At 48.5% G+C, this 16,455-nt stretch overlaps 1 protein-coding gene across 1 annotated transcript in view; it reads right to left on the reverse strand.

The window, feature by feature from the left end:
• Positions 1-10,544, reverse strand: part of LOC120052813 (transmembrane protein 266-like) — a 43,649-nt gene extending 33,105 nt beyond the window's left edge. Inside the window, exons 1-2 of the mRNA XM_038999952.1 lie at positions 10,474-10,544; positions 10,194-10,415 (exon numbers count right to left, since the gene is read on the reverse strand). Of these exons, the coding sequence (XP_038855880.1) occupies positions 10,194-10,415; positions 10,474-10,544 (293 nt within the window). The remainder of the gene's footprint in view (positions 1-10,193; positions 10,416-10,473) is intronic.
• Between the last annotated feature and the right edge of the window lie 5,911 nt (positions 10,545-16,455).

Here is a 16,455-nt window from a genome sequence, read left to right on the forward strand (position 1 = left end):
AATCAGCCAACATCCCTCCCTCAGAGTGCAGACGGTCCATGATAAAGGACTGCAAACCCTACACACACTGACTGACTGCAGCAGATGATACACCACCTCTCTCTCTCTCTGATCTCCTATTTGCCTTCATCAGGGCTCGGATTAGAACAGTCCTTATCAGCCAATCACAGATGATTTGTATAACAGTCTATTTGCTCAAGCATCACAGCAAAATCAGGGGGAACAGGAGGATTGAGCTGCCTTCATTTCCCTTTCCTCCCTTCCTTCCCTTCAAACACATTATCAGGAAGTGACCTTTTAGATCATTCCAGGAAATATTGACCTACTCACTGGCTCCCGAGTGAAGAAAGAGAGAGAGAGAGAGAGAGAGAGAGAGAGAGAGAGAGAGAGAGAGAGAGAGAACAATTGAGGACCAACTCAGAAGTATTTCACTGAACTGAACTTCTTGAGGTATTGTATTGACTGGAAGCCTTTCTCTGAAATATATTATGGCATTCAAATTCATAAACAATCCTTCAGCTAGCACAAATCTCATTGCTGCTGTGGCGCGGAGCAGGCCCCTTTGATAATGTATAGAGTCCAACTTCTGACTAACTGAAGCTTAAGATCATTACTAAATTAAAGACCTGGGATAAACACCTCCTTCTGCAACTGGATCCTGGACTTCCTGACAGGCCGCCCCCAAGTGGTGAGGGTAGCAAAAAACATCCAATCTGACCCTCAAAACAGGGGCCCCTCAGGGGTGCGTGCTTAGTCCCCTCCTGTACTCTCTGTTCACCCACGACTGCGTGGCCATGATCACCGACGACGATGACACAGCCTACAGGAAGGAGGTCAGAGACCTGGCAGTACGGTGCCAGGACAAGAACCTCTCCCACCATGTCAGCAAGACAAAGGAATTGATCGTGGATTACAGGAAACGGAGGGCCGAGCACGCCCCCATCCACATCGATGGGCTGTAGTGGAGCAGGTCAAGAGCTTCAAGTTTATCGGTGTCCACATCACTAAGGAATTATTATGGTCCACGCACACCGACACAGTCATGAAGAGGGCACGATAACGCCTCTTCCCCCCAGGAGGTTGAAAAGATTTGGCATGTGCCCTCAGATCCTCAAAAAGGTATATAGCTGCACCATTGAGAGCATCTTGACATGCTGCATCACCTCTTGGTATGGCAACTGCTTGGCATCCGACTGAAGGCGCTACAGAAGGTAGTGCGTACAGCCTAGTACATCACTGGGGCCGAGCTCCCAGCCTTCCAGGACCTCTATACCAGGTGGTGTCAGAGGAAGACCCTAAAAACGGTCAAAGACTCCAGCCAAGTCATAGACTGTTGTCTCTGCTTCTGCATGGCAAGCGGTACCGATGCACCAAGTCTGGAACCAACAGGACCCTGAACAGCATCTACCTCCAACCCGTAAGACTGCTAAATAGCTAGTTACTGTAAATAGTTAACAAATAGCTACCCAGACTATCTGCATTGCACTCTTTTGACTCATCACATACGCTGCTGTTACTGTTTACTATCTATCCTGTTGCCTAGTCACTTTATCCCTACCTAAATGTACATATCGACCTCAATTACCTCGTACCCCTGTACATCGACTCGGTACTGGTACCCGTGTATTTAGCCAAGTTATCGTTACTCATTGTGTATTTATTCCTTGTGTTATTATTTATATTTTTTCTGTTTGCATTTTAATGTTAGTCAGAGTGTTAGAGTGTGTGTGAGAGAGAGAGAGAGAGAGAGAGAGAGAGAGAGAGAGAGAGAGAGAGAGAGCGGAGAGAGAGAGAAGAGGAGAGGAAGGAGAGATGAGCGACGAGGGAGGAGGAGCAAGAGAGAGAGAGACCGGCGAGAGAGAGGAGAGGAGACGGGGGGAGAGAGAGAGAGGAGAGAGAGGGAGAGACGGGAGAGAGAGAGAGAGGAGAGAAGAGAAGAAGAGAGAGAGAGAGAGAGAGAGAGAGAGAGAAAGAAAGAAAGAAAGAAAGAAATACACAAGAGCCATATAGCATTGAGGAAAGAACAGGGGCCTCCTCCCTCGCAGGGCAGTGAACAAAACTTCTTCCCTCACAGGGCAGTGAACTAGACCTTCCTCCATCACAGGGCAGAGAACCAAAACTTCCTCCCTCACAGGGCAGTGAACAAAACTTCCTCACAGGGCAGAGAACCAAAACCTCCTCCCTCACAGAGCAGTGAACTAAATCTCTCTCCCTCACAGGGCAGTGAATTAAACCTTTCTCCCTCACAGGGCAGTGAACAAAACCTTCCTCCCTCACAGGGCAGTGAATTAAACTTCCTCCCTCACAGGGCAGTGAACAAAACCTTCCTCCCTCACAGGGCAGTGAACAAAACCTTCCTCCCTCCCAGGGCAGTGAACTAAACCTTCCTCCCTCACAGGGCAGTGAACCAAACCTTCTCTACGCAAGGGCAGTATGAACAAAAACCTTCCTCACTCACAGCCGGCATGATGAAACTAAACCATCCACCCTCACATGGCAGTGAACTAAACCATCCACCCTCACAGGGCAGTGAACTAAACCACCCACCCTCACATGGCAGTGAACTAAACCTTCCACCCTCACAGGGCAGTGAACAAAACCTTCCTCCCTCACAGGGCAGTGAACTAAACCTTCCTCCCTCACAGGGCAGTGAACCAAACCCTCCTCCCTCACAGGGCAGTGAACAAAACCTTCCTCCCTCACAGGGCAGTGAACTAAACCATCCACCCTCACAGGGCAGTGAACTAAACCATCCACCCTCACATGGCAGTGAACTAAACCTTCCACCCTCACAGGGCAGTGAATGAAAACTTCCTCCCTCGCAGGCAGTGAACTAAAACTTCCAGTCCTAATGACAACTTACTCCCCCCTTGGCTGATTCCAAATTCAATCTCACCTGACAAATATGAACAGTCAACCATGGCAGGGTGGCGTGCCTCTCAAACTGCTCCCCACAAAAACAAATGTTCCCGCCAGCTAGGTTTCGCTGCCTGGGCCCACACACAAAGGTTTCTACTAAAGCAAGCGTGGAGAGGTGAATACCAACTAAGCACAAAATATATACTGAGTATCAGAGATGTGTTGAGATCGCAGGTAATTACTTTTACATTTGAAAGGTTCCCCATTACTGATACTTAGGCACCACTGATCACGACAACCTCAGCCTGAAACTGACAAACAGAAAGAGTACATAAGTCTAGGTGAGTTTTCAGGACTATTAAGGAAATATTACATTGTAAAAAGGCTATTTATAAGGTTATGTATAAACTATTGATGAGACAAATGATTACCTGACTAATACTGATTAATTCATATTAATATCAAATAGGAAAATTTATGTATTCTAGCAATGAAAATGGACAGTTACTATTAGAACTATATCAATCCTACTGTATAATGAATTTGTTTCTCAGCCTGGGTTGGAGTCAACCCTGCCCCTCTGTAATCCAGTTGTTGTTATAGTAACTACAGTGGTATCTCTCCTACAGGGTTAGTGAATTAGTGTTCCAAGCTGTCACGCCCTGACTTTAGTTATATTTGCTTTCTTTATTATTTGGTTAGGTCAGGGTGTGACAAGGGGTGGTTTGTTTAGTTTTTGTATTGTCTAGGGGTTTTTGTCTTGTCTAAGGTTTTTGTTTATCCTATGGGTTTTGTAATTGTTAGGGTTCTGTAGGTCTTATTGGCTGCTGAATGGGTTCCAATCGAGCGAAGCTGTTTATCGTGGTCTCTGATTGGGGATCATATTTAGGTGCATTTCCAGTTGGTTTTGTGGGTAGTTTGTCTATGTTAGTTGCCTAGTCTTCCCGAAATTGAAAGGTTTTGGACCTATTGGTGTAATTGGCTGAAGTCTGTAAATAAAGCCAGCGCCTGACCCTTCCCTATTGAGGTTTGGACCTATTTGGTGTAATGGCTGAAGTCTGTAAATAAAGCCACAGCGCCTGACCCTTCCCTATTGAGGTTTGGACCTATTGGTGTAATGGCTGAAGTCTGTAAATAAAGCCACAGCGCCTGACCCTTCCCTATTGAGGTTTGGACCTATTGGTGTAATGGCTGAAGTCTGTAAATAAAGCCACAGCGCCTGACCCTTCCCTATTGAGGTTTGGACCTATTTGTGTAATGGCTGAAGTCTGTAAATAAAGCCACAGCGCCTGACCCTTCCCTATTGAGGTTTGGACCTATTGGTGTAATGGCTGAAGTCTGTAAATAAAGCCACAGCGCCTGACCCTTCCCTATTGAGGTTGGACCTATTGGTGTAATGGCTGAAGTCTGTAAATAAAGCCACAGCGCCTGACCCTTCCCTATTGAGGTTTGGACCTATTGGTGTAATGGCTGAAGTCTGTAAATAAAGCCACAGCGCCTGACCCTTCCCTATTGAGGTTTGGACCTATTGGTGTAATGGCTGAAGTCTGTAAATAAAGCCACAGCGCCTGACCCTTCCCTATTGAGGTTTGGACCTATTGGTGTAATGGCTGAAGTCTGTAAATAAAGCCACAGCGCCTGACCCTTCCCTATTGAGGTTTGGACCTATTGGTGTAATGGCTGAAGTCTGTAAATAAAGCCACAGCGCCTGACCCTTCCCTATTGAGGTTTGGACCTATTGTGTAATGGCTGAGTCTGTAAATAAAGCCACAGCGCCTGACCCTTCCCTATTGAGGTTTGGACCTATTGGTGTAATGGCTGAAGTCTGTAAATAAAGCCACAGCGCCTGACCCTTCCCTATTGAGGTTTGGACCTATTGGTGTAATGGCTGAAGTCTGTAAATAAAGCCACAGCGCCTGACCCTTCCCTATTGAGGTTTGGACCTATTGGTGTAATGGCTGAAGTCTGTAAATAAAGCCACAGCGCCTGACCCTTCCCTATTGAGGTTTGGACCTATTGGTGTAATGGCTGAAGTCTGTACATAAAGCCACAGCGCCTGACCCTTCCCTATTGAGGTTTGGACCTATTTGTGTAATGGCTGAAGTCTGTAAATAAAGCCACAGCGCCTGACCCTTCCCTATTGAGGTTTGGACCTATTGGTGTAATGGCTGAAGTCTGTAAATAAAGCCACAGCGCCTGACCCTTCCCTATTGAGGTTTGGACCTATTGGTGTAATGGCTGAAGTCTGTAAATAAAGCCACAGCGCCTGACCCTTCCCTATTGAGGTTTGGACCTATTTGTGTAATGGCTGAAGTCTGTAAATAAAGCCACAGCGCCTGACCCTTCCCTATTGAGGTTTGGACCTATTGGTGTAATGGCTGAAGTCTGTAAATAAAGCCACAGCGCCTGACCCTTCCCTATTGAGGTTTGGACCTATTGGTGTAATGGCTGAAGTCTGTAAATAAAGCCACAGCGCCTGACCCTTCCCTATTGAGGTTTGGACCTATTTGTGTAATGGCTGAAGTCTGTAAATAAAGCCACAGCGCCTGACCCTTCCCTATTGAGGTTTGGACCTATTTGTGTAATGGCTGAAGTCTGTAAATAAAGCCACAGCGCCTGACCCTTCCCTATTGAGGTTTGGACCTATTGGTGTAATGGCTGAAGTCTGTAAATAAAGCCACAGCGCCTGACCCTTCCCTATTGAGGTTTGGACCTATTGGTGTAATGGCTGAAGTCTGTACATAAAGCCACAGCGCCTGACCCTTCCCTATTGAGGTTTGGACCTATTGGTGTAATGGCTGAAGTCTGTAAATAAAGCCACAGCGCCTGACCCTTCCCTATTGAGGTTTGGACCTATTGGTGTAATGGCTGAAGTCTGTAAATAAAGCCACAGCGCCTGACCCTTCCCTATTGAGGTTTGGACCTATTGGTGTAATGGCTGAAGTCTGTAAATAAAGCCACAGCGCCTGACCCTTCCCTATTGAGGTTTGGACCTATTGGTGTAATGGCTGAAGTCTGTAAATAAAGCCACAGCGCCTGACCCTTCCCTATTGAGGTTTGGACCTATTGGTGTAATGGCTGAAGTCTGTAAATAAAGCCACAGCGCCTGACCCTTCCCTATTGAGGTTTGGACCTATTGGTGTAATGGCTGAAGTCTGTAAATAAAGCCACAGCGCCTGACCCTTCCCTATTGAGGTTTGGACCTATTGGTGTAATGGCTGAAGTCTGTAAATAAAGCCACAGCGCCTGACCCTTCCCTATTGAGGTTTGGACCTATTGGTGTAATGGCTGAAGTCTGTAAATAAAGCCACAGCGCCTGACCCTTCCCTATTGAGGTTTGGACCTATTTGTGTAATGGCTGAAGTCTGTAAATAAAGCCACAGCGCCTGACCCTTCCCTATTGAGGTTTGGACCTATTGGTGTAATGGCTGAAGTCTGTAAATAAAGCCACAGCGCCTGACCCTTCCCTATTGAGGTTTGGACCTATTTGTGTAATGGCTGAAGTCTGTAAATAAAGCCACAGCGCCTGACCCTTCCCTATTGAGGTTTGGACCTATTGGTGTAATGGCTGAAGTCTGTAACTGGCCTGTAAAGCCACAGCGCCTGACCCTTCCCTATTGAGGTTGGACCTATTGGTGTAATGGCTGAAGTCTGTACATAAAGCCACAGCGCCTGACCCTTCCCTATTGAGGTTTGGACCTATTGGTGTAATGGCTGAAGTCTGTAAATAAAGCCACAGCGCCTGACCCTTCCCTATTGAGGTTTGGACCTATTGGTGTAATGGCTGAAGTCTGTAAATAAAGCCACAGCGCCTGACCCTTCCCTATTGAGGTTTGGACCTATTGGTGTAATGGCTGAAGTCTGTAAATAAAGCCACAGCGCCTGACCCTTCCCTATTGAGGTTTGGACCTATTGTGTAATGGCTGAAGTCTGTAAATAAAGCCACAGCGCCTGACCCTTCCCTATTGAGGTTTGGACCTATTTGTGTAATGGCTGAAGTCTGTAAATAAAGCCACAGCGCCTGACCCTTCCCTATTGAGGTTTGGACCTATTGGTGTAATGGCTGAAGTCTGTAAATAAAGCCACAGCGCCTGACCCTTCCCTATTGAGGTTTGGACCTATTGGTGTAATGGCTGAAGTCTGTAAATAAAGCCACAGCGCCTGACCCTTCCCTATTGAGGTTTGGACCTATTGGTGTAATGGCTGAAGTCTGTAAATAAAGCCACAGCGCCTGACCCTTCCCTATTGAGGTTTGGACCTATTTGTGTAATGGCTGAAGTCTGTAAATAAAGCCACAGCGCCTGACCCTTCCCTATTGAGGTTTGGACCTATTGGTGTAATGGCTGAAGTCTGTAAATAAAGCCACAGCGCCTGACCCTTCCCTATTGAGGTTTGGACCTATTGGTGTAATGGCTGAAGTCTGTAAATAAAGCCACAGCGCCTGACCCTTCCCTATTGAGGTTTGGACCTATTTGTGTAATGGCTGAAGTCTGTAAATAAAGCCACAGCGCCTGACCCTTCCCTATTGAGGTTTGGACCTATTGGTGTAATGGCTGAAGTCTGTAAATAAAGCCACAGCGCCTGACCCTTCCCTATTGAGGTTTGGACCTATTGGTGTAATGGCTGAAGTCTGTACATAAAGCCACAGCGCCTGACCCTTCCCTATTGAGGTTTGGACCTATTGGTGTAATGGCTGAAGTCTGTAAATAAAGCCACAGCGCCTGACCCTTCCCTATTGAGGTTTGGACCTATTGGTGTAATGGCTGAAGTCTGTACATAAAGCCACAGCGCCTGACCCTTCCCTATTGAGGTTTGGACCTATTGGTGTAATGGCTGAAGTCTGTAAATAAAGCCACAGCGCCTGACCCTTCCCTATTGAGGTTTGGACCTATTGGTGTAATGGCTGAAGTCTGTAAATAAAGCCACAGCGCCTGACCCTTCCCTATTGAGGTTTGGACCTATTGGTGTAATGGCTGAAGTCTGTACATAAAGCCACAGCGCCTGACCCTTCCCTATTGAGGTTTGGACCTATTGGTGTAATGGCTGAAGTCTGTACATAAAGCCACAGCGCCTGACCCTTCCCTATTGAGGTTTGGACCTATTGGTGTAATGGCTGAAGTCTGTACATAAAGCCACAGCGCCTGACCCTTCCCTATTGAGGTTTGGACCTATTTGTGTAATGGCTGAAGTCTGTAAATAAAGCCACAGCGCCTGACCCTTCCCTATTGAGGTTTGGACCTATTGGTGTAATGGCTGAAGTCTGTAAATAAAGCCACAGCGCCTGACCCTTCCCTATTGAGGTTTGGACCTATTGGTGTAATGGCTGAAGTCTGTAAATAAAGCCACAGCGCCTGACCCTTCCCTATTGAGGTTTGGACCTATTGGTGTAATGGCTGAAGTCTGTACATAAAGCCACAGCGCCTGACCCTTCCCTATTGAGGTTTGGACCTATTGGTGTAATGGCTGAAGTCTGTAAATAAAGCCACAGCGCCTGACCCTTCCCTATTGAGGTTTGGACCTATTGGTGTAATGGCTGAAGTCTGTAAATAAAGCCACAGCGCCTGACCCTTCCCTATTGAGGTTTGGACCTATTGGTGTAATGGCTGAAGTCTGTACATAAAGCCACAGCGCCTGACCCTTCCCTATTGAGGTTTGGACCTATTGGTGTAATGGCTGAAGTCTGTAAATAAAGCCACAGCGCCTGACCCTTCCCTATTGAGGTTTGGACCTATTTGTGTAATGGCTGAAGTCTGTACATAAAGCCACAGCGCCTGACCCTTCCCTATTGAGGTTTGGACCTATTGGTGTAATGGCTGAAGTCTGTAAATAAAGCCACAGCGCCTGACCCTTCCCTATTGAGGTTTGGACCTATTTGTGTAATGGCTGAAGTCTGTAAATAAAGCCACAGCGCCTGACCCTTCCCTATTGAGGTTTGGACCTATTTGTGTAATGGCTGAAGTCTGTAAATAAAGCCACAGCGCCTGACCCTTCCCTATTGAGGTTTGGACCTATTGGTGTAATGGCTGAAGTCTGTACATAAAGCCACAGCGCCTGACCCTTCCCTATTGAGGTTTGGACCTATTGGTGTAATGGCTGAAGTCTGTACATAAAGCCACAGCGCCTGACCCTTCCCTATTGAGGTTTGGACCTATTGGTGTAATGGCTGAAGTCTGTACATAAAGCCACAGCGCCTGACCCTTCCCTATTGAGGTTTGGACCTATTGGTGTAATGGCTGAAGTCTGTAAATAAAGCCACAGCGCCTGACCCTTCCCTATTGAGGTTTGGACCTATTTGTGTAATGGCTGAAGTCTGTAAATAAAGCCACAGCTCCTGACCCTTCCCTATTGAGGTTTGGACCTATTTGTGTAATGGCTGAAGTCTGTAAATAAAGCCACAGCACCTGACCCTTCCCTATTGAGGTTTGGACCTATTTGTGTAATGGCTGAAGTCTGTAAATAAAGCCACAGCGCCTGACCCTTCCCTATTGAGGTTTGGACCTATTTGTGTAATGGCTGAAGTCTGTAAATAAAGCCACAGCGCCTGACCCTTCCCTATTGAGGTTTGGACCTATTTGTGTAATGGCTGAAGTCTGTAAATAAAGCCACAGCGCCTGACCCTTCCCTATTGAGGTTTGGACCTATTGGTGTAATGGCTGAAGTCTGTAAATAAAGCCACAGCGCCTGACCCTTCCCTATTGAGGTTTGGACCTATTGGTGTAATGGCTGAAGTCTGTAAATAAAGCCACAGCGCCTGACCCTTCCCTATTGAGGTTTGGACCTATTGGTGTAATGGCTGAAGTCTGTAAATAAAGCCACAGCGCCTGACCCTTCCCTATTGAGGTTTGGACCTATTGGTGTAATGGCTGAAGTCTGTAAATAAAGCCACAGCGCCTGACCCTTCCCTATTGAGGTTTGGACCTATTGGTGTAATGGCTGAAGTCTGTAAATAAAGCCACAGCGCCTGACCCTTCCCTATTGAGGTTTGGACCTATTTGTGTAATGGCTGAAGTCTGTAAATAAAGCCACAGCGCCTGACCCTTCCCTATTGAGGTTTGGACCTATTTGTGTAATGGCTGAAGTCTGTAAATAAAGCCACAGCGCCTGACCCTTCCCTATTGAGGTTTGGACCTATTTGTGTAATGGCTGAAGTCTGTACATAAAGCCACAGCGCCTGACCCTTCCCTATTGAGGTTTGGACCTATTTGTGTAATGGCTGAAGTCTGTACATAAAGCCACAGCGCCTGACCCTTCCCTTCCCTAATCAATAGCTACCTACTGTACGGTCAGAACGCGTCAGTGCCTTTCAATGGATGAATACAGTTGTATTGCCTCACCCTTCCCTGTTGTCGTCCTCATCCAGGTTAGAGAGGAGCTGTGATCCGGCCAGGGAGAGGTCCAGGTGGGCCAGAGGAAGGTCCCTGTAGCCGAAGCTGACCAGCTGGACAGGAGCCATGCAGGACGGGTCCATCTCCTGCACACCATGCTCCTCCACTGGGTCTGGCTGGGAGATGATCTCCAGGTCTGATAGGCCTCCAGCCTGCTGCTCCACCACGTCACTAAACACACAGGGAGAGAAGACGACTGTGTTAGCCCACTGAGCTCAAGCCTCTTCACCTTCTAACTCCACTGGGTCTGGCTTCACCCTTTACCTCCAGGTCCGACAACCCAACCGCCTGCTCAACCATATCCCTAAACACAATGTTGTGGGCTGCTGGAGATCCAGATCCTATATCAAAGTCTGAGAATCAACACTATGAGATGATGGTGTTCATGTGTTACTTTGAAACAAACAAAACAGGGAAATAAAGTCCATTGAAGTGCTGTAGAAAAACACCAACTTGGTGATTGGCGATAAACAGCACACCTTGCATCAATGATATCTGATTCAAACACACACAGTGACCTGAGTAGTGGTAGAGGCTGAGCCTCTTCTGCAGGGGGGTACCAGAGCACCATGACAAAGGGAACAAACTGAGCATATCCAGTTATTTGACATGGATTATTGTCTGATATGCATGACTTCCTCTGTTGGGGTGGAACAAAAGTTGAAATGATACAAACACAGAAAGTTATTGAAAAAGCTCTGTCCTGTCGCACAATAGAACAAATAACAACATTATTCTGTCTCACTCCTGCCAAGTGTTAGCATTTCATCAAACAGGCAGACTGAACTTATAGACGTTAAATCAGTACCTACACTTAGAAAAAAAGGTGCTATCTAGAATCTAAAAGGGTTATTTGGCTGTCCCCATAGGAGAATCCTTGAAGAATCCTTTTTGGTTCCAGGTAGAACCCTTTTGAATTCCATGTAGAACCCTTTCCACAGAGGGTTCTACATGGAACCCAAAAGAGTTCTACCTGGAGACAAAAGGGGTTCTCCTATGGGGACAGCCGAAGAACCATTTTGGAACCCTTTTTTCTAAGAGTGTACGTCAACTGATTTTGCAAACACACACTGAGGGAGCACAAAGCACAACACCTGATACTGTTGTTTCATTCTCCTCTGTAGTATAGTTAAACACCTCTATACAGCTTTGTCAGCACCTCCAGAGTATGTATACATACTGTAATATATCAGAAGTTTATATTGTGGGCCAGGCCTCTAGCAGCATCACACAGCCCATCCACAAGCCTCAGTTGTGCCCTGTGGTGCATATTTTTAGACCAGAGCAGATGCGGATGTATCATGTCTGCTGTGACGTTGCTCTCCTCTACACTCACAAGCCTCCCATTGTCAGATGAGTGGATCGGAGCTCTTACAAATGTGAAGTTAGGAACGAGAGAAGTTGAGGAGGAGAAGGGAGAGAAGAGGGAGGGTCTAAGCAGTCTCCCACTGATTCACCGTCAGTGATTGTTCTCTCTCTCTCTCTCTCTCTCTCTCTCTCTCTCTCTCTCTCTCTCTCTCTCTCTCTCTCTCTCTCTCTCTCTCTCTCTCTCTCTCTCTCTCTCTCTCTCTCTCTCTCTCTCTCTCTCTCTCTCTCTCTCTCTCTCTCTCTCAGAGATTTGATCTCCACTGTGCTGTACTGAGGCGCTGTGATGCGTTCCACTGGGCTGTACTGTGAGGCGCTTTACTGGGCTGCACTGTGAGGCGCTGTGAGGCGCTCCACTGGGCTGTACTGTGAGGCGCTGTGAGGCGCTCCACTGGGCTGTACTGTGAGGCGCTGTGAGGCGCTCCACTGGGCTGTACTGTGAGGCGCTCCACTGGGCTGTACTGTGAGGCGCTCCACTGGGCTGTACTGTGAGGCGCTCCACTGTGCTGTACTGTGAGGCGCTGTGAGGCGCTCCACTGGGCTGTACTGTGAGGCGCTCCACTGGGCTGTACTGTGAGGCGCTCCACTGGGCTGTACTGTGAGGCGCTCCACTGTGCTGTACTGTGAGGCGCTCCACTGTGCTGTACTGTGAGGCGCTGTGAGGCGCTCCACTGTGCTGTACTGTGAGGCGCTGTGAGGCGCTCCACTGGGCTGTACTGTGAGGCGCTCCACTGGGCTGTACTGTGAGGCGCTCCACTGGGCTGTACTGTGAGGCGCTCCACTGTGCTGTACTGTGAGGCGCTGTGAGGCGCTCCACTGGGCTGTACTGTGAGGCGCTCCACTGGGCTGTACTGTGAGGCGCTCCACTGGGCTGTACTGTGAGGCGCTCCACTGTGCTGTACTGTGAGGCGCTCCACTGGGCTGTACTGTGAGGCGCTCCACTGTGCTGTACTGTGAGGCGCTGTGAGGCGCTCCACTGGGCTGTACTGTGAGGCGCTCCACTGGGCTGTACTGTGAGGCGCTCCACTGTGCTGTACTGTGAGGCGCTCCACTGTGCTGTACTGTGAGGCGCTCCACTGTGCTGTACTGTGAGGCGCTGTGAGGCGCTCCACTGTGCTGTACTGTGAGGCGCTGTGAGGCGCTCCACTGGGCTGTACTGTGAGGCGCTCCACTGGGCTGTACTGTGAGGCGCTCCACTGGGCTGTACTGTGAGGCGCTCCACTGTGCTGTACTGTGAGGCGCTGTGAGGCGCTCCACTGGGCTGTACTGTGAGGCGCTCCACTGGGCTGTACTGTGAGGCGCTCCACTGGGCTGTACTGTGAGGCGCTCCACTGTGCTGTACTGTGAGGCGCTCCACTGGGCTGTACTGTGAGGCGCTCCACTGTGCTGTACTGTGAGGCGCTGTGAGGCGCTCCACTGGGCTGTACTGTGAGGCGCTCCACTGGGCTGTACTGTGAGGCGCTCCACTGGGCTGTACTGTGAGGCGCTCCACTGTGCTGTACTGTGAGGCGCTCCACTGGGCTGTACTGTGAGGCGCTCCACTGTGCTGTACTGTGAGGCGCTGTGAGGCGCTCCACTGTGCTGTACTGTGTGGCGCTGTGAGGCACTCAACTGTGCTGTACTGTGAGGCGCTGTGAGGCAATCCACTGTGCTCTACTGTGAGGCGCTGTGAGGCACTCCACTGTGCTCTACTGTGAGGCGCTGTGAGGCACTCCACTGTGCTCTACTGTGAGGCGCTGTGAGGCACTCCACTGTGCTGTACTGTGAGGCGCTCCACTGGGCTGTGCCTTTAGGTTGTGTAATTATGAGACTTCACAGGGCTGTGGGTTTAGAAGGTCAGACAGTGCTCCAGTTGTACTCTAGCTCAGTCATCCTCCTCATCCTCCCCCTCCTCCTCCTCATCTCATCCTCCCCCTCCTGCACCCCCTCCTCCTCATCTCATCCTCCCCTCCTGCACCTCCTCATCTCATCCTCCCGCTCCTCCTCCTTCCCCTCCACCTGCTCCTCCACCTCATCCGCCTTCACCTCCTCCCCCACCTCCTCTCCCACCTTCTACTACTCCTCCTCCTCCTCCTCCTCCTCCACCTCCTCCCCCACCTTCTACTCCTCCCCCTCCTTCTACTCCTCCACCTCCTCCTCCTCCACCTTTTCCTCCATCTCCACCTCCTCCTCCACCTTCACTTCCAACTCCTCAAGGCTAAGTAAAACAATATCGACCTCCTACATAATGAAAGAAAACCATCTTGTAGTTCCATTCTAAGTATTAAGAGATAAGTCAACAGTAATGGTCTGCTGATAGGATCAGGGTTGACCTGTGAAGTTGGAGGGCAGCCCCATCACCATCACTAGGACCAGGGTGTGCAGTAAAGTGCTTGTGTTGTGGGGAGTCAGTGGCCTCGGAGGCACCCAGGACCAACCTAATCTCTACAGTGACTCACTAACCTTCACAAGGACGACGGACACGGCGGACTGGGAGCAGACCACACCTGGAGTGGTTCTTACTGTATGTCCACGAACAAACAAACACAAACACACTGAACACACACACACGCACGCACGCACGCACGCACGCACGCACGCACACACACACACACACACATGCACACACACAGACGCACATACACAAATTAAACCCACATAGGCTGCACCCACGCATACTGTGCATGCTAGCATATCCAGGTGTGTTCTTCTGACACACATTCACATAAGAAATAGTTAAAGCGGTTAACAAGGATTTCTAAGGAAATTCTCACGATAAGCCTGACGGATAACAGTGTCTGTCATGTGAAACAGAGAGGTTACATGGTACACATAATCAGTGGAGAAAGCTCTCTCTCTCTTACGAGCCTGGCACGCATCATCCCTAGCTGAACCCCCATCTGAAATGTTAATGTGGTCTATGTTTGAAGGCCAGCATTATGACTAATCCCTACTTAATATGCTCCCCTCCAACATTGTTTTTCTTTTTCCAAGTACACAGAGACCTCTGGGAAGAAATACTAGTCAGGTAGTGACTCTTTTACCTCAGAGTGAGGAGTAAATCAGAGTATATCACCTTTATTCACCAATTACATTTACATATACCTGGAATGGTGCAGGCAGCAACAGAGAAAATATACAGACAGAATATAGACAGATATAGAGCATCTCGTCTTGGATCAAAACACTACTTGAACACAGTAGGCCTAAATGATAGTGACCCTGAGTGTTTCCCAGTGTGGGTTTGTGTACATGAGACAATGAAAAAAGAAAATAAATACTACTATTCGACTATAAGTGAGACCAAGTAAGCTCAAGGAACTATAGATGCCACAGTCAAGTTCAGCCTAAAGACATAAGCCTCTTCAGCGTCCTTGGTCATCTCGCCCTACACTACACGTCTCCATTAGACCAGACCTGTCCTGGCCTCTCACCATCCCTTCTGATCAACACAGCCATCTGATCAGTCATGGCAGACACAAGCTGTTCAGAGCCCCACACCTCATCATCTCATCCCAGCACAACTGCATGCAAAGCAGGGACCCAGTGCTGTGGCTAGCTGCCAATGGAAGTACATGGACAGTAGTGGCCCAAGACTCCTGCCGTCTTGTGTATCTCAGTTGGTAAGAGATTGTGAGTTAAATTCCCACAGGGATCACATATGTGTACTACAAAGTCCCACAGCAGAAAAGCTCAGAAGCATACTTTATATACACTACATACATACAGTACATAGAACTCACTCTAAGACAATGGAAAAAGCCATCGCACTCTGCAGAGTTTATGTGTATTATTCAGTGGGAAAGACAAGAAGAGTCTCCCTTGGGGCATTGGGACACATACACACAGCCTGCCCCTTCAGCCAAATGATAGAATTAGAAGTGTTATGGGCCAGGTCGAAAAGGTCATTATTCATGTTGCATAATTGGCTTAAGGCAGTCCACTGACCATACAGAAGGTCACGCAACTGGGAGCAACCACAAAGAAGATCATCGCACCACTTGCAATGTACCGTTGTTTGTGTAAGTTGGACAGACACATCAGTGTTTCATACAGTGGAGGCTGCTGAGGGGAGGACAGCTCATAATAATATATGGAACGGAGTAAATGGAATGGCATCAAACATATGGAAACCATGTGTTCGATGTATTTGATACCATTCCACTGATTCCGCTCCAACCCTTACCACAAGCCCGTTCTCCCCAATTAACGTGCCACCAACCTTCCGTGGTTTCATAATCCAGAAAAGCAACACCAATCCATATTCTAGTGTACTTGGGTTGGTTGGACTAGGCTACAGTATCTGATTAACACACCTTGAAGTACTCAGGTTGTGGAAAGCCCTGCAGAGCTAAACACACCCAACCTGGCCAAGTAAAACGCAGCAGCTGTCTGATTGAAACCACCAGCTGCTACAGAGAACAGTGGAGAAGCTAGCCATCAGTATGAGTTAGTGTTCAAGGCTCCACCATATCTAACAGTGTGTTCCATGTGTACAGCATCTCTAGACACTTGATGCACATCTCACTCCACTCCATCCAACCCATGTACATGCTCACTCCACTCCATCCAACCCATGTACATGCTCACTCCACTCCATCCAACCCATGTACATGCTCACTCCACTCCATCCAACCCATGTACATGCTCACTCCACTCCATACAACCCATGTACATGCTCACTCCACTCCATCCAACCCATGTACATGCTCACTCCACTCCATCCAACCCATGCACATGCACACTCCACTCCATCCAACCCATGTACATGCTCACTGCACTCCATCCAGCCCATGTACATGCACACTCCACTCCATCCAACCCATATACAGTGGGGAGAACAAGTATTTGATACACTGCCGATTTT

The sequence above is a fragment of the Salvelinus namaycush genome, chromosome 1, assembly GCF_016432855.1.
Source record: "Salvelinus namaycush isolate Seneca chromosome 1, SaNama_1.0, whole genome shotgun sequence".
Lineage (NCBI taxonomy): Eukaryota > Metazoa > Chordata > Actinopteri > Salmoniformes > Salmonidae > Salvelinus > Salvelinus namaycush.